The sequence below is a fragment of the Labeo rohita genome, chromosome 5 (genome assembly GCF_022985175.1).
Source record: "Labeo rohita strain BAU-BD-2019 chromosome 5, IGBB_LRoh.1.0, whole genome shotgun sequence".
NCBI lineage: Eukaryota > Metazoa > Chordata > Actinopteri > Cypriniformes > Cyprinidae > Labeo > Labeo rohita.
This window is the reverse complement of record NC_066873.1, coordinates 17,825,627-17,844,865: the sequence shown is the minus strand read 5'-3', so window position 1 is coordinate 17,844,865 and position 19,239 is coordinate 17,825,627. Positions and strand designations below refer to the sequence as shown.

Below are 19,239 nucleotides of genomic sequence, written 5' to 3'. Positions count from 1 at the left end.
GAATTTAAAATAACATTCTAAAATGTATTTTCTGTGATGCAAAGCTGAATTTTCAGAATCTTCACTCCAGTCTTCAGTGTCACATGATCCATTCCTTCTGAAATCATTATAGTATGCTGATTTGCTGCTCAAGAAACATTTTTCATGATCAGTTAAAAACAGTTGGGCTGCATAATATATGTGACCCTAGACCACAAAAACAGGTCAGTTTTTTGAAACTGATGTTGGCTGTTACTACAGATATACCCATCCGACTTATGACTGTGGTCCGGAGTCACATGTGGAACTTGATACTTTTTTTTTTTTTTTTTTTTCTTCTCTTCAGGATTCTTTGATGAAAGACATTCAAAAGAACAATATATCTGAAAGCTAAATGAGCTTTCCATTGACGTGTGGTTTGTTATAATAGGACAATATTTGAATGAGATAGAACTATTTGAAAATCTGGAATCTGAGGGTGCAAAAAAAAAAATAATCTAAATATACGTTTGAAGTTGTCAAAATGAAGTTCTTAGCAAATCAAAAATTAGGTTCTGAGATATTTACGAAAATGGAACATGATCTTTACTTAATATCCTAAGGATTTTTGGCATAAAATAAAAATTTATAATTTTGACACATACAGTGTACTGTTAGGCTATTGCTACAGATTGGTTTTGTGGTCCTGGGTCACATGATCCTTGTTTTCAGGATTCTTTGATGAAAGAAGTTCAAAAGAACAGTAAATCTTTTTGTAACAAATGTCTTCACTGTCACTTTTCATCAGTGTAACGCATCCTTGCTGAAAAAGCACTTTTTTCCTTAAAAAAAAAAACAAATGACAACGACCCAAACCTTTTGAACAGTAGTGTAAATGCTGTTTACGCTAATATTGTGTTAATAATAATCACCAGTCAATTATGTGAATAATAAAAAATAATGTTTTATTTCCACAGAAGAAAAAGATTTACATGGCATTTTACTGCAATATTTACAACCTAGTTTGAGAAGTGCATCCTCTATCAGTGATGGCAAGTGTCAAACAGAATCGCTCAACCCGTTCTGCCGAGGATGTTGCCAATTTAAAAACAATTTCATTGTCACAATGCATCCAAATCCTCATCGGTCCACTCCTGCAAAACAGAAAACCCATAAGCTTCAAGCGGTAGCCAGAAGATGTGCATCTGAGGAGTGTATAATTTCCAAATAAACTTACTTCCTCAGCCACCATCTGCCTTTTCACAACGTGATCATCATCCTCATACCCATGTTTTCTCTTCCTGAAAGACATGGACAGAAGAAAGCATCAGAACCATGAACTGTTACCATCTGAAGACTGCATTAATTTAGTAACTGTCTCTTACACATAAAAGCATGCAAACTTGTGCATCATTGTAGCTCATAACTGTAGTTCTAAATCATATGTAGCTGTTGTCCTTGTCAACTTGTTCTTTAAATGTAGGGTCAAGAGAAGTGATTGAAGTGTTGTGAACTAGAAGGAATTCTAAGCACACAGGGTGAAGAACAAGATGATCCATAGCATGTAGACATTACAATGCCATGACCTTCTGAAAGTGCTACCATCAGTCCTTCAAAACTTAATCCTGAAAGGTCACCATGCCTAATTTTGTCTTTATTTTGCAGAACTGAATGTACCTTTATGGCTGTAGCAACCACTATCCAGATCCTCTGAAAGAACAGATTGGCAGCAAAGACAGCAAGACTTGTTCTCAGATGGAAAGGAAGATGGTGGATGCTCTGACTTTAGTTAGGCAACACACTGCCAATGTCAAACCAACAGATTCAAAATTGAGCCATCAAAGAGATGGTTAGAGATATTATATCTGTAGAAATGGATCTTCCCAGACTGAAAATCACGAGTCTACAACAGAATAACCAAAATTGAGCATCAATCTGAAATGCTTGTCGACTTGACCCCTCATGGAGACGTCTGTGAAATCAACTTGGATCTGTCTGACTTCGCTGGTATAACCGACCCTGGGAGCCGTGAGTGCTTGACTGGCATCTGTAGCGAGCGAGAACTTTGGCACTGCGTTGCTCTTGACCATCAGGGAAGCGAGATGCACTTATGATGCAAGCCTTAAGAAACCGTCTACACTCAATTGTACCGCACAACCTCTTCCTGTTTTCGACTGCGGTTTCAGATGCAGGTAGGCTTAGATCCTACAGATAGCGACTGATTCCTATCTTCCCTTCTGAGCCGCTTCGCCTGACAAGATGCTGCATCCTGGCTTTTATCTCCAAACCAGTGTTTGTATGTGATACATGAGCAGATCAGCGAAACGGATTCAATTTTGGAGGATAGATTACATAAGGTTGGTGCATGCGTCCACTTTTAATAACCTGCCCCCTGTTCTTCCACCTAACCTACAATGGCTCAAGCTCAAATGAATTTTAAAGCTTTTCCCAACAATGGGCTGAGTATATTATAGGCTTCCTGGTTTATTTCACATCGCAAAAGCGTCAAGCATCCAGACCTACTGACTATAAAACTATATTATTTTACTATTCGTGTTTATCAGACTCGCTTGAGGAGTTAATTTGGCTGTTTCTTGACGTGTATTACTACTCCTTGAATTATGTAAAACCTCAACTTATCTCCAGTTTATTATGATTCTATAATGTCCTTTTGTTTGATTGATTTGACAAGTAGTTGCATTGTTATGTACTCGCTGATTCCTGTACAAATGTACAGTGGAGATATCTGATGGCAATACCGTGGTACTTTGATATACATCATTGTAATCATTACCTTGGTATAAGTCTGAAAAACTGGTTTAACCATTGTGCCACGTCCTAAAAACATGGTAATACTGTATATTCAGTGTATATTCGCTACAACTGACTTGAAACGGCTCACTAGTTTTCATCTACAGCTGATGTAGGGGATTCTCTACAGTACATTTAGCTGCATTTTATGACCCAGCAAGTCTAAGAAAAGCATGATGCAGATTTACCAATTTTTTTTGTATTTCAGGTAGCTCATGTATTTTTATTTTTCTATTTTATACTCAAAAACCACGACTTTTGCATCTTAGATACAAAACACCAAGTTACTAACCTGGCTGAATAAAACTCTTAGTATGATTAGTTTTGTGTGCTTTTTAAACTGTTGTGATTTAGACACTTTAGGGGTGTGTCATCGATTTTTACATTTTCTAACAAATACTCACAAGTTCGTAGCAAATTCAGCATGAATCCTTTCCAGCTTCTGTTTGCAGGTATTGACCTCCTCAGCTTTGGGAAGCTCGTATGCTTTAATAAGACCTGTCATTCCTATAATGAAAACAGACATGTGCGTTAATATTATGGTCCACATGGTACATTTATATCCTTAATGCACCAATAACAGGTCATTCATAATCTTTGATGACAAAAGTTGTCCGTAATACAGAAAGCTTCCAAATAACTGGTTTGCACAGTAAGTTCTTTTTTTTCACAACAACAGCAAGTCAAAACTTCTGATGTTTGGATATGCTATGGAAGCCTATTTCCACCGTTGAATACAAAATATAAAAGGTTATTGCGACTTTTTCTCTCACAATTTGGACTTTGTGAGATATAAACTTGCAATTGTGAATTATAAAGTCAGAATTGCAAGATATAAACTCACAATTCTGACTTTTTCCCTAAGAATTGCCAAATATAAACTCATAATTGCGAGAAATAAAGTTAGAATTGCCACAATTCGCAATTCTGACTTACTTCTTGCAATTGTGAGTTCATCTCGCAATTCTGATTATTTGTCCCCCTGAAAATTGGACATTGAAATTGGAGTTTATATCTTAATTCTGAGGGGGAAAAAAATAAAAAATAAGAACTGCGAGATATAAACTCCAATTTCAATGTCCAATTTTGAAGGGAAAAAAAGACTGGTATGTTCTCAGAATTGCTAGTCTATATCTGACAATTCTGACTTTTTTTCCTTGCAATCGCAAGTTTATATCACGCAATTCTGACTTCATTATATTTCAAGAAAAAAAGTTGCAATTACCCTTTTTTATTTTTTATTCAGTGGCAGAAACAGGCTTCCATAGATATACAGTACACTATGTTGGTAAGTTTTTGTTGTTTTTTGTCATCACTCACCAAGGCTGCATTTATTTAATCAAATCATAGAGTGAAACAGTAATATTTCAAATAAATTACTTTAAATAAATTAATTTAATATACTTCATAATGTAATTTATTCATGTGGTGCAAAGCTGAATTTTCAGCAGCCATTACTCCAGTCTTCTATGTCACATGAATTGTCAGAGTTGCCCATTCAAGTCTTTAGATCAAAAGGTTTTTAAGATCATTAAAAATGTAAACTTGGTCAAACTATTCTAGACTTTTGAGTAGTGGCGTACATGAAGTCTACACAGGGTTAAAGTATGGAAGGGTTCGAATGGGTCCTTTTTAGTCTTCAAAATGGCATTTCACAGCAAAACGGATCTTTTAGGTGATAAACCTCTCATAAAATAACTTTGATGAAGTTACAGGGCATCATTTATCAGATTTACCCCCTGAATATCTGAGACCTTTGATGAAGGTTTTGCAGGAGTGTTTCAATCAGTTATTCATCTCTTATCTAGTGACATTTTAACAGTTAAAAAAAGAAAAGAAAAATACTTACGTCTCATTGACTCATACATCTTTGAGAGGGTCTCTTTATCCTCCTTAAGCCCCATGCATTCGGTCAAATATCTGTAAATGTCAAAGAAAATACTTTTTAACGTCCTGCCGTCTCAACTGATAGAACCTCTGAATGCTGAAGAAGAAACCTACGCCTCCATCTTAAGGCCAGCGCGTGCAGCACTGTTGAGAACAGCGGTGAGGGCGATCTGGGATGGAGAAAAGAGGAGTCCAGCGTCTGTCATTGCTGCCCTGTTGAGAAAGTCTTCTGCACTCTTTCTCAGCATCTCCGGGTTCTCTAACAATGGGTATCTGGTCTGAAAATACAGAAACCATACACTTAAATAATCAGCCTGACATAATAATATTGCGTCAACCAATGGCATGCATTTAGGGAGGAACTGTCTACAATCTCACCTTCAGGTCAATCAAAAAGCCCTCCAAGGGCCGATACGGATTGTGAACAACCAGATGAAAATTGAGCTGCTGGATAAGCAGCAGCTCATACTCCAGAATCTGTTCTAGAGCCCTCTCCTGTCCCGCTTGGCTCTCCTGAAGGTTCCCCACAAACTGAGTGCTGGACACATTAAACTCATCCACTTTACAGGAGAGATATGCACATGTCAACCTGCAAAAGTAGGACATTAAGGTCAGAATTGAAAATCTCTAATAATTCATGATCTTATGACTCAATACACTTACATTATCGTCCGAGGGTGATACTCCATTAAAGAGTTGTTCAAATAGAATCTTCGAAAATACATACAAGCTGTTCCCTGAAAAACATATACAGTTTTTAAAATGCAAAAACCCAGAACGGCACACTAGATGATCCCATCTTTAACTGATAGAAGTAGTTATAATATTACCACAACAGATTTAGGCATCACAGGCTTGAACATGGTACAGAAGTCTAGCAATCTCTTCTCGTAGTGCCTGAAGAGCACTTTCTCTTCTTGTTGATTAAGAAACATGGATTCATTTATTCCAGGCTGAAAAACAGATGAAGTCAAAGATTAAAGTTTATGCTACTAACACTAGAAATGACTGGATTAATGTGCTTTGTAGACTTGCATGTAAAATAACTAGATATAGAGAATCCCTGCAGCTGTCACTTACCTTACCACTGGACAAGCCTTTTGAGCAGAACTTCCGATTAGCTTCTAGTCTTAATTTATCTAAGTCTTCCTCTTTATCGTAAGTCCAGTATTTTTTCTGAGAGCTGTTGTGATACATGTTGAATACAAGGCTGTGGATGGAACAATACAACTATGATTACACACTTACTTACATACGGGCATTTTGACAAACTGTGCAGTAGTGTAGCAGACAAGTATACACATATGTGACCCTGGACCACAAAACCAGTCTTAAGTGGCTGGGGTTTATTTGTAGCAATAGCCAAAAATACATTGTATGGGTCAAAATTTTTGATTTTTCTTTTAATGGCAAAAATCATTAGGAAATTAAGTAAAGATCATGTTCCATGAAGATATTTTGTAAAATGCCTACTGTAAATGTATGAAAACCTAATTTTTGATTAGTCATATACATTGTTAAGAACTTTATTTGAAGAATTTTAAAGGTGATTTTTTTGCACCCTCAGATTCCTGATTTTAAACAGTGATATCTCTGCCAAATATTGTCGTATCCTAACAAACTATACATAAATGAAAAGCTTATTTATTCAGCTTTCATATGATGTATAAATCTCAATTTTGACAAAATATAACTGTACATATACTTGCGGATTACTAGTATTCAAGTTCGTGCAATGCACTACCGAAACAGTTAACTAAGGCAATGTTTTCAGATATTATTAAAATTTCATCCAAAGGGTTAAATATTTCAGACTCACCCCTCTTGGGCACACGGTGACGCTCCGTCTGTGTATCAAAAATGGTCGTTAAATATCAAATAGTTTTCAAAGAGACAGCTACTGATCTTGTGTTTCAACCAAGGATTCAACAGCAGACATGCGCAAGAACGCGTCGCGAACGATTCACGTCACCTTTTAGTCGCCTATGGATGATGTCGATTGTGTTCCTCACTCACGAGTCTGATTCATTTCTGTGAATCGGCTCTTTCGAACAGTTGGTTTAGAAGATCCGAATCAAACAATTCAGCAATTCTTTTACTTAGGGAATGACAAACTCAGTTTCAGTTCAGTTTGAATCCAACTCTAATTATCACACCTGAACCAACTAATCAAGGTCTTATTAACGTTACTAGAAACTTCCAGCCAGGTGTTTTAAAGCTGTCTGACACTACACTCCGCAGGACCGTGATCCTATAAAGGGGTTTATTCAAATCATATATTTCTTAATGACTTTAATAACTTTAAACAATTAATTATTCGATGGCACTCGTGTTTGCGTTGATAGAACTGTCACACAGTCTCGCCATACACACATTTCTAATTTTATTTGTAAACTTTCAGCTGCTCGATTCGGGTACGAATCATTCTAAACGAACCGGTTCATCTGATTCACTGAAGAGATTCAACTTAAAAGATTCCCCGCCAGAGTTCAAATCTCCATCGCTTCTCAGAAGAACATAAACATGGCCACGAGGAAATACATCCGTAGATCAATTCAGGAAAAGAAGCGTATACTCGAGAAGTATGACCAACTTCCTCCAATGTCCCAAAGAGCTGCCGCGCGTCTGCTAAACATCTCAGGGCCTCTGCTTTGCACCTGGCTCCGGAACAGGAATATTAAAAATGCCAAGTCTAACCTTCCTAAAACTGCCTTTTCCACTCGCAAGACGCCTCGAGTAGAAGCTGCACTCTGGAAGTGGATCGATACTTCCCGTGAAAACGGAATCACGGTAGATGATTCAACGATTCGTAAAAAAGCGACTCAAATGGCTACAGAAATGGGTCTGTGTAATTTCAGGGCAAACACAGAGTGGCTGACACGGTTCAAAACACGGGAGGCGGTGATACGAGAGATGTTTCAGATCGACTACAAAAAAGGAGACTCATCAGAAGAACCCAAATCTGATAATAAAGCGACTGAGCCTAAGACCAACCTTACAGCCAGAAAGACGCATCGAATCGAAGCTGCACTGTGGCGGTTGATCGACCGTTCTCGTGAGAGCGGTGTTAACGTGGACGAATCGACGATTCGCTCTAAAGCGGCTCGGTTGGCCCGGACTGTGGGTTTCCGTAACTTTAGAGCGAACAGAGAATGGTTCACACGCTTTAAAACCCGAGAGGGAGTCATACGAGCGATGTTCCAGATCGGCCGACATAATCGCTCATTTAGTAATAAGACTGTGGCACAGCTAGTACCAAGGACGGATTTCACATCTACAAAGACGCGACAAATTGAAGCCGCGCTTTGGAGATGGATCGATCATTCTCGAGAGAGGGGTGTTACGGTAAATGATCGAAGGATTCGTTCAGAAGCGACTCGGTTGGCTCGGATGATGGGATTCGGTAACTTTCGCTCAAGCACAAACTGGTTCAACCGTTTTAAAACTCGGGAGAATGTTGTACGAGAGATGTTTCACCTCGACCAGTTTTCAGAAAATACACAAAGTAACCAAACTGAGGACAGAAGTGTGTCAGAACAATCTGATGAGAGCATAACGGACCAGTCTAACGATGAAAGTGACACACTATCGGATCTGGACATCCCAAAACTCGAACCGACAATAGTCACGGCGGAGCTCAGCGGTGGTTTACACACGGTCACTGTACCGTCACTGTGGCAAATGAAGGAAGCTATGAAAACACTAGCAACTGGGTTGTTGTACAGAGGATTCTGCGACTTTAAACTTCTTCATCAGTTTGAAAAAGAAGTTGGTAATGTTTTGAGAAGATCTGTGACCCTAGGAACGCAAAACGGGCTTCAAGCCTAAAATCCTGGGTTACAGTTATATGGGTTTAAGTGTGTTGTAGATTGTTAGAGACTGGTAGTGTATAGTACAATCATAACAGCACAGGGTCCAGTTGATAAAAAGTAATCTGATTGGATTTCAAAGAAAAAATATTCACAATTAAAAAATAAAGTTTTTTTTTTATTGGCATCAATGGTTCTACAAAGAAGCTTTCAAATGCAGAAAAGGTTCTTTACAGTCAAAAAAGGTTCTTTAGGTTTTTAAAATGTTCTTCAAAATGGTTATTTTAGGAAGTGCTTACTGTAAGGTTCTTTAGGGAGCCAAAAATGGTTCACTGCAAAAACCTTTATTTTTAAGAGTGTTGGATCAAATCTTGAAAATGGGTTGTTGATTGGGATCCTTTTGAATACAAAAAGAGATTATTCTGATGTCAGCAGAAGGGTGGATTTCAGGAATGTAATAATATTTTAAAACTCGTCCAAAAAAATACAACATTTTAACGTAATATGTACCCAAATAGCTGTCAATATCAAACAAAAATATCAGATTGAATTTTAAGGTTTTTTTGTTGTTGTTGTTGTTGTTGTTTTAATCACCAATTGTAAACTACGTTGGCACAATCATCAGAGATGGAGCAGTCAGATATAGTTATTTGTGTAAATGCAATGCAGAACTAGAATTCAAAGCATTGGCATTTTTTAGAGGCTCCATAGAGCACTAGTATAGACCATTTCACTAGATGTAAACATACTGGTCACGATACACTTCCTGTTTCTTTTTTCTTTTCTTTTTTTACTTCACACAAACATCACAAAAAAATACAACCAACATAACATTTGACTGGATGAAAATGTTACATTAACACCTTTAAGATGTATTTGTATATGTGAAATAAAAATAAAAAAACAAAAAAACAGTAAGCGCTTCTGGACCAGTGGTGTTTACATCTAGCGAAATGGTCTATAATCCAGATTTGGAAAACCCCCCAAAAATTGTGTGTCTGGATCAGGGTGATCCAATCCAATTTTGCTTTGAAATACTGGCACAAAAGTAAGATGGGCTATATTTCCAAATTCAGATCATTCTGATCCAGATTAATCTTTGTGAACAACTGGCCCCTGGATTAAATTCATATGGACTTAAGTGTGTTGTAGATTGTTAGAGATTGGTCCATCATGCAGGCTAGTGTAAATACAACTATTTTAGCACGATTATAACCGGACAGGTGCTACACAGACTCTCTCAGATGACCACATGGGGGCGCCAAGTGTTTGTTATAACGTGGTTCCATCGAGTGTTATTTTTAACCCAGTTTTTTTTGTAGCATTAATGTGTACTACATTATTAAGGTGCTTAGTTTTTCCTACGACTTTGGTTTAAACGTTTGAACACTGACTTTTTTTTTTTTTTTGCACAAAGAAATAAAAGTTTTTAATAAAATGCATGTTGATGCCAATTTATTCCTTTTTTTTTTTTACACAAACAACAGTTAGTTAGACCAAATATTTTCCTTTTTAAAAAGCCACTGAAGCTTATGAAGCAAGACAGAATAAATTACCAACCTCCTATTTGAGTAGGGCTGTGTAACCTAATTTGCATAAACATGAGTAATTTATGAATAATAAATGTCCTTGTATTCAGCGTGATCCATTAATTTGCATATCACCATGGCACTACAGTTATTTTTCCTGTGTGCTGTGCTACCATGAAGCGATAAGAGCCTGCACAAAACACAATCAAAAGGTGAGTATTTATTGTCTTTTTACACTCTCTAGTCTACAGCCGTTGCTGAAAGATGATATGTGTTTTAACCTAAATAACTGTCTTTTTTTCATGCTTTTGAGTGGGCACTGGCTGTTGTATGCTTGTAAGGATGTTGTCAGTATGTGGCTACAATCACTAGTATGTACTAGTGCTCTGTCATTGTGTGAATTGCATAAACATGATGTTTCGTTGCATTATTGATGAGATGCAAGCTCTGCCTTATAGGCAGCTGCATGAGAAGATGCAAAAACTGATGGATCATGATACTCAAAGATGATACCTAATATCTAAATGTTTCTTTGATGGCAGCTTCTCAGACCCTCAGTCAGCGTTTTATCATTATCAAGTGGTCTGGTCGAATTAAAGTCTCATTTCCATGTAGCACAGGTATGGACAGATAGACTGTAAGATTCCCACTTCTGAATCCATCAGAGGTCATTTGCATGATCTGTTTGTCATGCAGCAGCTGATTTCTGCCGTCAGCACTGCCTTCAGCCTGGAAATGCAGGCTTTAGGTTGCCAAGAAATTTTACAGTTTGACATTTTGTCTGTATTGGTATTTAATGCAGGTGGAGATGAGTGCTTTTATCCTTAAATTGTGAATATATTCTGGCAGATGACTTTAGTTATCAGCTGATGTCTTTGGGTGTTGTTGTTTCACTCTGTTTAAAACAGGTTGTGCAGAAATCAGATGTGTCTGGCACTGTGCCTCAGTTTATCTTTATTTATCTTCTGTCAATATTTCCTCTCTGTAATTTGGACAAATGATGCATACTGATGGTTATGAATAAATCAATGTCCAGGGTTGCTAAATTGATGGTGTGGAGAGATAGAAATGTCTTGTATTACTGTCGCCGTGATGAACAGCTGTCACTGTGCCCCTCGACGGCCGGATACGCAAGGCGAAAAGTCGAAGATTATTGTGCTGAGGCTCCTTGTTGAGGTCTGTGCAAATAATAAACTCATTATGTTGTATTCATGGTGAAGTATGTTTTATGCACATATTGAAAGTGTATGTCTATGCTTTTTTTTTTTTACAAGTATCAGCTCGGATCATCTTGACGGAGCAATATTGTGGCATTGACCCTGCCCTTTATTTCTGTTATAGTAGATTGCAAAATGCTCTGCAGTTGTGAGCACTGCAACACAGAGCTCTTGAAAAATCTTCCATAGAATTTACCTGCATAATGTCAGTCAGTGTTGCCCATCAAAATGCTTGTCCATAGGCTACAAGTACATAATGGCTCATGCAAGTTACAAGAACATCCGTTCAGACGCTCCATTGTGGCCTTTATCAATTTAACACCCGTATACAGACTCCAGAGAGCATCCAAACTCACTAAGTTTAGTGCAATATGCTGGAACATAATTTGTAAATTTGATTAGATATGTAAATTTGTATCCAGTAGCATTTCTTACACACCCTACACTCTTAAAAATAAAGGTTCCAAAAGGGTGTTTTTGCAGTGATGCCATGGAGGAAACATTTTTGGTTCCTCAAAGAACCTAAAAGAACCATTTTGAAGAACATTTAAAAAATCTAAAGAACCTTTTTTTTACTATAAAGAACCTTTTCTGTAAGGTTCCATGGATGTTCAAGATTCTTCATAGAACCATTGATGCCAATAAAAGTGTTGTGCAATATCTTGGCTACATCTCGTTTGTAAAATGTTATACTATTCCTCTTCAGACGTGTATAATCTGTTTTTTTTTTTTTTTTATGGCAACACTTTACAAGAAGGTGTCATTTGTTAACACTGATTTATGAATTAACAATGAACAATACATTTATTACACCGTTTATTAATCTTTGTTAATGTTAGTTAATGAAAATGCAGTTGTTCGTTGTTAGTTCACAGTGCATTAACTAATGTTAACAAACTGTGATTTTAATAATGCATTAATAAATGTTGAAATTAATATTAACTAAGATTAATAAATGCCGTATAAGTATTGTTCGTTCTTAGTTCATGTTAATTAATGTAATGTATCCTAATTTATTATAATTTTTACTATATATTGTTTCATATATCAGTTTACTATTTTTACATTTAGATGAACTCATTGTTAGATGATAGCAAATATTTTATCAATACGTAATGTTCATTTTTGCACTGTAGCAAAGCATAAATTCGCCTTTAAAACATTTTGTCTTTGTTTTAATTGTAATTTATTTACCCAAATAGTAAAGAATTGTAATGTTGTCTATTTATTGTGTATTGGCACAGAAATCAATGTCTTTTTATAATTTTAATATTGTGCATTCATAATATTTGATAGATTTAAAAAAAAAAAAAAAAAAAAATCATCTAAAGTGAAATTTACATTTATGCTGGCAATGATTAATATTTAGTTGTTTTTTTCTCTCTTTTACTCTGCTTTAAACCCAAGTTTTTGGTTTCGGCTTTGTCATATTTGGATGTGTACCCGACTCTGGCAGTGAACAAAGGCAAGCCCAGGCGTTCACATATCATCCACTCTTTATGCAAAATTAATGCATGCACCCCCATGACAGCATGATTTAATTTCCTCCTTTCATTTTCTGTCGCCCGTTGCCATGGACACCGACAGAGGGCTGTTGTGATATTAGCTGCTACAATATGGACAAGTGCAGCTCTCTCCATGAAGCAAACAGCTACTAAATCACATGACCTCATCAAATCTCTATTCTGCTTGCAGACTGGCTGGCACTGTGCCATGATCAAGGGCTGTAATATATTCATAGCTTACTTACAATTTCAGGTTGAAAAAGCGTTGACGATTTATGTCAGACGTTCCTGTTTGACTCATTGGAAGTGTTATATTGACAAAACCAAACTATTTGGAAAATGCATTTGACAGAAACACAACCAATATTCCCATAACACGTTTTTAGAGGATTGTGGGATGCTATTGGCTTGTGGTCCTCATTGCGACAAAGGCGATTGCACTAGACAGGATGGCGTCATAACACCATGCACAGTGTTGACTGTGTTGCCACCCAGATCATGTTGCCTGCAATGACCAATTGTGTGTGTTTATGCGCGTGTGTGGAAGCGTATTAGTCTGCCAGCGGAGTAATATATGCCTGTGAATCCAAGTGTGGAGATCAAAATGTCTCAGGTTGGCATCGGGCACCCTTCCCCCATCAGCTCCACCCCCTCCACACACACCGCAGGTCCCATCCTAACCATCTCTCTCTAATTGGGCTCTGCCTAGATTCCTCAGCTTAAAATTGCATCCTATTTGCTTCTTGTTTTCAGGGCATATTGAGCCACACTACAATGCCGGCTTTAAGTTTTAGTTTCAAAACTGGTTACACAAAACAGTTTCAAAAAACATAATTCAACATTGAACTTGAGAGAAATAAAACACCTTTGCCTTTTGTAGAACTGCTTATGGCTGATTAACTTCACTATGAACTAAATCAACACTGAACTGATTTGAGCTAATAACACAATCATCTTTCTAGAGCTGTATCCCTGAGTTTCTATAACTGATTCTGCTATTTTCCTGTTTATTTTTGTAAATCTGCTTTGACAATCTGTTTCCATCAAGAGCAGGGGTGACCATTTGTAAAATGTATGGGTCTGGCTTCCGGTCTCATCTGCATCTAGTTATTTTTAGCTGTACAAAACATCTTGTTTTGCTACTTGACATTGAAAAATTGGTGTGTCTTACCATATCATCGTAATGTATTATCTTAATTATGAACACACTGGTTTGTAGTGCAAACAGTTTTACTGTTAACCGCACAATGTTATTCTTCCCATTGTTTCCCGGGTAATGAACCGGAAGTCTCGCCGATAGGCTTACTTCCGCGTTGAAGAATAAGCTGGACTTTAAAGCCTTATAGAAATTAAGGTGACTTGGTTTGATTTGACAATTCATCCATGGATGAATAGTTTGTTTTAGGTGCGCAACTCCATTAATTTCTTTGATTGTAAGATTGTACATGAGGCTGTAATTAAACGACAATATATCAGTTTTTCTTAACACTAGAACCGCCAGGGGCCACTGTATACCTAAAACCGCCAGCAGGTAAATTGTACCCACGCACATGACTACTGTTTATAATATATATATATATAGATATAGATATATAGGCCTATATTTAGGTACAAATGCCCCGTTTTTATATCTGGTTTTATCAACAATTTTTAACACCAGGGGGTTGTAAATTACACAATTTCAGTAAAAGTCAACGACTGGGAGACTTGAATGTTTTATTGAAAATAAACGTACATTTGAAAAACAGCTACGGGTAAAAATGACCCCATGGCAGTTCTAGTGTTAGTAAGAAAGTTCAATAAAAATGAAAATTCTGTTATGGTTTACTAAGAATTTTTTTTATATTTTGTGCTCCACAGATAAAAGGAAGTCACACAGGTTTGGAACAACCTGAGGGTGCATAAACATTCCAGAATTTTCATTTATTTTTAGGTGAACCAAGTGTTTAATTTATTACAGAGCTTTTTTATAAGCATTTTAAGCAGTGACTAAGAAAATATAGGCTAAGTGGACACTCCTGTACGCCTAAATCTAAATTCCGACCTTTCTCATTCTGACACACTTCTCAATAGCAGTGCCCTGTCAATAAAGCTGGAGGTGAATAGATAATCAGACAGCAATCAGAAATTGAGATCTGCCATTCAAAGGCTATCTGAGTATGGACGAAGAAGAGGACGGGCAGCCTGAGAGTGCAAGCATTCATGTGAAAATCCAATCCTTCACAGTACACAGCCCCCGCAAAGCCTGCAGAATGACCCTTTTATCAAAGTGCCATGTCCGTAGCTCTCCAAATAGCCAGTGCGCTCTCAAGGAATAGATGCATGTACAAACCTGGCTGAGTAATGTATGACCTGTCTTCACAATGTTCTGGGTTTATGACCCTGCCATATTTGTGTGTGTGTGTGTGTGTTGTGAGTGTGTCTGTATGTTGTCCATGGTATGTTTTGAAATGGGTTTCTTATGTTCAGGCATACAGAGCATTAAATGTGTTATTCATGTGGCTTGTGAAAATTTTATTTTCCTGATAGCCTTGAGAGTGTTGGGTCATCTTAGGGTAAGAAGGGTTTACTGACACAGAGATGAAAAATATGCCATTCAGATATATCATTTTCTAAGCTGTTTCTGGAAAAAGAAACTACGATATCAGCAGATAACTGACAAACTCAAGTTCATGATTTGTCATTTCATGTCATTGACATACATGAAATATTTTCCCTCCAAACAATTCCACTTGATTTGCAAATTTTTAATTCATACAGCGTGCTGGTTTTATAATTTAAAATATAGTTTTCATAATAATATTTGAGTTGTGTGTGTGAAACGTGTGACTCTGTGCGGATTTGACTTTAATTAGACTGTATATTAAAACTGCAGACGGCCCCCTTGTGGTCATTAGTTCCAAAATGATTTTCGTAATAGACTATACTGAAAAACAAATGGTAACGCATTTATAATCTCATAAAACGGTACAGATTGTTTGCCCTTGGAAATCTGAATTTGTTTCACATCCCTTATTCTATTTTACACTCAGGGTGTTTGTTAATAGAGTTAAAATTATTTACGAATAATATAATAAGATAAAGTGACATAAAACAAGGTAAAAATAATCTATATATTTCGTAACACCTTTTTAGTTGTTTTTTAAAAAATCTGCAGATGGTTCCCACGTCCACCCCACGATGGCGCAATGACCTCATTGTTTGACTAGATGGACTGTGTCTTGAAAAATCGCCCAGATGTGATTTGGTAACTTTTCTAAATTTTCTCCATAGCATCTTTAACACAACATACTTAAAGCACCGCCAAGAAACCTGCGAGTTTATTTTGCTTTCTCCTACTTGATTATGTGTTTCTGACTACATGAGCGAGAACGGAGCTCAAATTGTTGTGAGCTGACAGTCGAGTTTAGTTCTGAGGTGATTACAAGTGGCTGTTGATTAAGCTATTGGCCTTTATGGGCTACTCGTCTGTCTTTCTTTATTCATTGCATTCGCCCCTTTTTCTTCTTGAAAGAGACCAAATGGATCCCAGCAGGTGAAAGTAAAGAAACGTGAAAAGACGCCCCTTTTTGGTTCTGCTTTCACACCAACACAATACCCCGTCCCACCTCTTTCTGTCCGGGTTTCCTACCTGATTAAACCTCTTCCTATGAACCCATTGATAGATGGTGCAAAACCTAAATCAACAAAAGCTGTATGAGCCCCTCTTAAAATTTCAAACCCTTTTAACAGTACGCTTCAATTAGCTTTTGTTTCTTGTGTGTAGTGAGCGTGTGACACAGAGAGAGAGAGGCAGAAAGCAAAAGAAAAAGATGTCTTTTATATGCTTTAATGTAATAGTTTACTTGCTGATTAATTCAGAGATTTCAAAGAGATAAAACTGGACTCTTTTTATTAGTTTCTGCCTGCTTCTCTGTATGTTAGCAGAATTCATTCAGCGTATGCTTTCTTTTTATCCCTTTCTTATTTGTTGCATTAACAGCACAAGAGGCACCTAGTAAAATTACAGAACTGTTCACGTTGTTTGTCATCGGACTTTTTGAATTAGCGGTTTGTCGGGAATTGCAGTTTCATTTGTTTCATTTTCTGTCACTTTTAATTTCTGGTGCCTATAAATGTGTGCAAATTGATTCTATTATCGGTGTGTAAGCAGGCCTCCTTTTTGTCATTCAAATGAGAGCCAAACTTCAAATAAGAATTTTTCGCCTCATCCTCCATGCAGTGTTTGGTGTTGGTGAGTGACATGGGAACCCGTAATTGACTGCGTGTAAGAAAGGGGAGGACAGTAAAGAAGGTAGGGCATCGTAATATGTAGATACCATGCTTCTGTTCTTTAGGATTGGCATCCTGCATCCATGACATTTCTACACGTTGAAGCTTTGATCAGTACCCCGTCTACTGTTGTCTCTGCGTCACGCTTCCTATCGATTTTAACTAAATTTAGCCTATATCAGCATACGTTTTATCATATGTATGGTGGCGGTTTTAAATTGTGTATAGATACCCCCCATTTTAAAATGGGCATTTTAAGGTTTTTCGTAAATGAGCGCATGCTATGCATCTCTTTGTCTAATCAATATTTAATTACATGGAATAACCTAGTGTAAAAATAATTTAAAGCAATGCATTTATGAATATTTGGATTTGGATAAATGTTTGTTTAATATTTGCTGATATAATTGAGGGGCTGTTAATGTGAAGCAGTGGGAAATTTTCAAAACTAAAATTAGTAAACTTAACCTCCATTCAATTTAAAACATTATGCATTAATAAGCATGTATTTATTTAACAATCAATACACACAAAAATAAATAATAAATATTACAATATAATATAGTCAATACTAAAACAATACATAAATAATACGCAACTGCAAAAATCCAGCTCTTTAACATTTTGTCATTTTCTCCTTAATCTTAATTCTGGCTAAATAAATTTTTTAAAGGTAAAGTAAAGTAGGCTATTAACAATAAGGGTCAAGTCCTTCTGAGGCCGTACATGCATTAGCCTTGTGTGCTGGAGACCAACATTTGAGTCATTATTCTCTGAAATTCTTCTCTCCCTCTGTAGCTTTCAAATCTCATTTGCATATTCAAATATTTCATTTCTTCTGAGGCAAGTGATGCCAAAAACATTCATTCTTGGGCATTACATGGCTGATCATGACTCACCGTATTTAAACAAGCTCAAATGAGATTTAAAAGCTATGTCAGAGGCCAGAATACTCAGTAACTAAATAACTAAATTTTAGTTTCCAACACCATATTTTCAGAAGAATTTTTAATGTTTTATTTTAATTTTGAACTTATTTATTTTTTAGTTCACTTTACTTTCATAGTATAGAAAAGAACAGCTCTTCTTGTGCTTCACAAGAAAGATGATCTTACAGGTTTGTCTTAACCTATAGTATAAAAAAATATACTTATAGATACTTACAGAATAATGTAAGTACATCTAATATGTACGCTCTGCGTAACTTACCAGTATATCTCTCTCTCTCTTTTATGTATATATATATAATATATAACTGATGATCTGACTGACAAACCCATGGAGAAGAATGGATGGGCAATGTCAGTTGCTACCAGAAGGGTGAGGGGTGAGGTTGGCACACCCACAACCCTGTGGTCACCTCCAGGCGTGCTATCACACACTGACAGGCAGGCGCGATGCCACGGCACTTCACACAAACATAGCCACATTGACAGCCGACTGACCCTGGCTGACAGCACCAGGAAAAAGAAAGGGGGGAGGGCAGAAGTTCTCCGTGTGTCCGTCACGGTGTGAGCGTGTCGGGGTGTCAACAACTTTTTTCTTCCAGTAGCCCCCAAACCCTCCGCATCAGAACACGGTCACATACCCAAACAGCTGTGACCTTACTGGACACGGGTCACTGTACATTAACACTCAAGATGGCTGCAATGGCTTTCGATAGCCTAAATGCAGTATGTCCATGTCATTACTGATGGGTTGAGCTGAAAGGCTTGTAGACAGAGGATAGGATCTAACTTGATTTAGTTAGTTAATACAGCCAGACTAGAATAGAAGTGGCTCTGTGCCAGCTAAGCATCTTTTTTTAGTCATTAAGCATTATAGATGCTTTGGCTGTATGTCAAAGGTGTAGTCACAAAAGCTTGGACCGGACCAGAGCCTCTTATGCATTTTATCTGTGTTCATTATAATAACATGCTATAGTGAGCTTAGCTGTTAACAGTTAGTTCATGAATTCACCAGCCAATGGAGCCTTTCAATTAAGCTGAGACATACCATAGAGCTCTGTACTACCCATGGCTCTTTTGTCAAAGAAAATCCTTTGAAGTCATTCTATAGAAAGACTGCAATATGCAGAAACTCGTGAGGGAAAAATGCAATGAAATGACATCACTGATCATACAGAGGACTTTTATTTCAATTTGAGACAGCAAGGCCATCATCTGTTTTTATCCTGAGTATATGTGGGAAGGGAAGTGGAGGGACCGTATTGTCTTTATGTTTACGAGCGAGAGAGGTATACTCTATGATT

General features: G+C 37.1%; 3 protein-coding genes across 4 annotated transcripts in view; 2 read left to right on the top strand and 1 right to left on the bottom strand.

The window, feature by feature from the left end:
- rasa1a (RAS p21 protein activator (GTPase activating protein) 1a) overlaps positions 1–1,736 on the top strand; it is a 47,831-nt gene extending 46,095 nt beyond the window's left edge. Inside the window, exon 26 of one of the 2 annotated variants that reach the window (XM_051109282.1) lies at positions 1,624–1,736. In XM_051109282.1, the coding sequence (XP_050965239.1) occupies positions 1,624–1,672 (49 nt within the window). In that variant the 3' untranslated portion in view covers positions 1,673–1,736. The remainder of the gene's footprint in view (positions 1–1,623) is intronic. The other variant, XM_051109284.1, reaches the window with a different exon arrangement.
- ccnh (cyclin H) lies at positions 906–6,637 on the bottom strand. Its single transcript, XM_051109286.1, has 10 exons — positions 6,476–6,637; positions 5,737–5,866; positions 5,487–5,609; positions 5,320–5,393; positions 5,035–5,245; positions 4,771–4,934; positions 4,619–4,689; positions 3,174–3,276; positions 1,196–1,259; positions 906–1,112 (listed from the first exon to the last, which is right to left on the bottom strand). The coding sequence occupies exons 2-10, from the start codon at positions 5,851–5,853 to the stop codon at positions 1,080–1,082; spliced, it is 960 nt and encodes a 319-aa protein (XP_050965243.1). The 5' UTR covers positions 5,854–5,866; positions 6,476–6,637; the 3' UTR covers positions 906–1,079.
- A 406-nt stretch (positions 6,638–7,043) lies between these two features.
- On the top strand, positions 7,044–9,377 carry LOC127165033 (uncharacterized). The gene has a single exon (XM_051109285.1). It carries the CDS (start codon positions 7,180–7,182, stop codon positions 8,482–8,484), a length of 1,305 nt encoding a protein of 434 aa, XP_050965242.1. The 5' UTR covers positions 7,044–7,179; the 3' UTR covers positions 8,485–9,377.
- Positions 9,378–19,239: the final 9,862 nt, after the last annotated feature.

What these genes read in the sequence shown, in the direction of transcription:
- ccnh (XM_051109286.1), bottom strand. Translation starts at nt 5,853, where the DNA reads ATGTATCACAACAGCTCTCAGAAAAAATACTGGACTTACGATAAAGAG. An exon ending in TATCACCCTCGGACGATAAT is followed by an intron (nt 5,246 to 5,319) that starts GTAAGTGTATTG and finishes CTACTTTTGCAG; the next exon opens with GTTGACATGTGCATATCTCT. An exon ending in GCTGAATTTGCTACGAACTT is followed by an intron (nt 1,260 to 3,173) that starts GTGAGTATTTGT and finishes CATGTCTTTCAG; the next exon opens with GAAGAGAAAACATGGGTATG.
- LOC127165033 (XM_051109285.1), top strand. Translation starts at nt 7,180, where the DNA reads ATGGCCACGAGGAAATACATCCGTAGATCAATTCAGGAAAAGAAGCGT.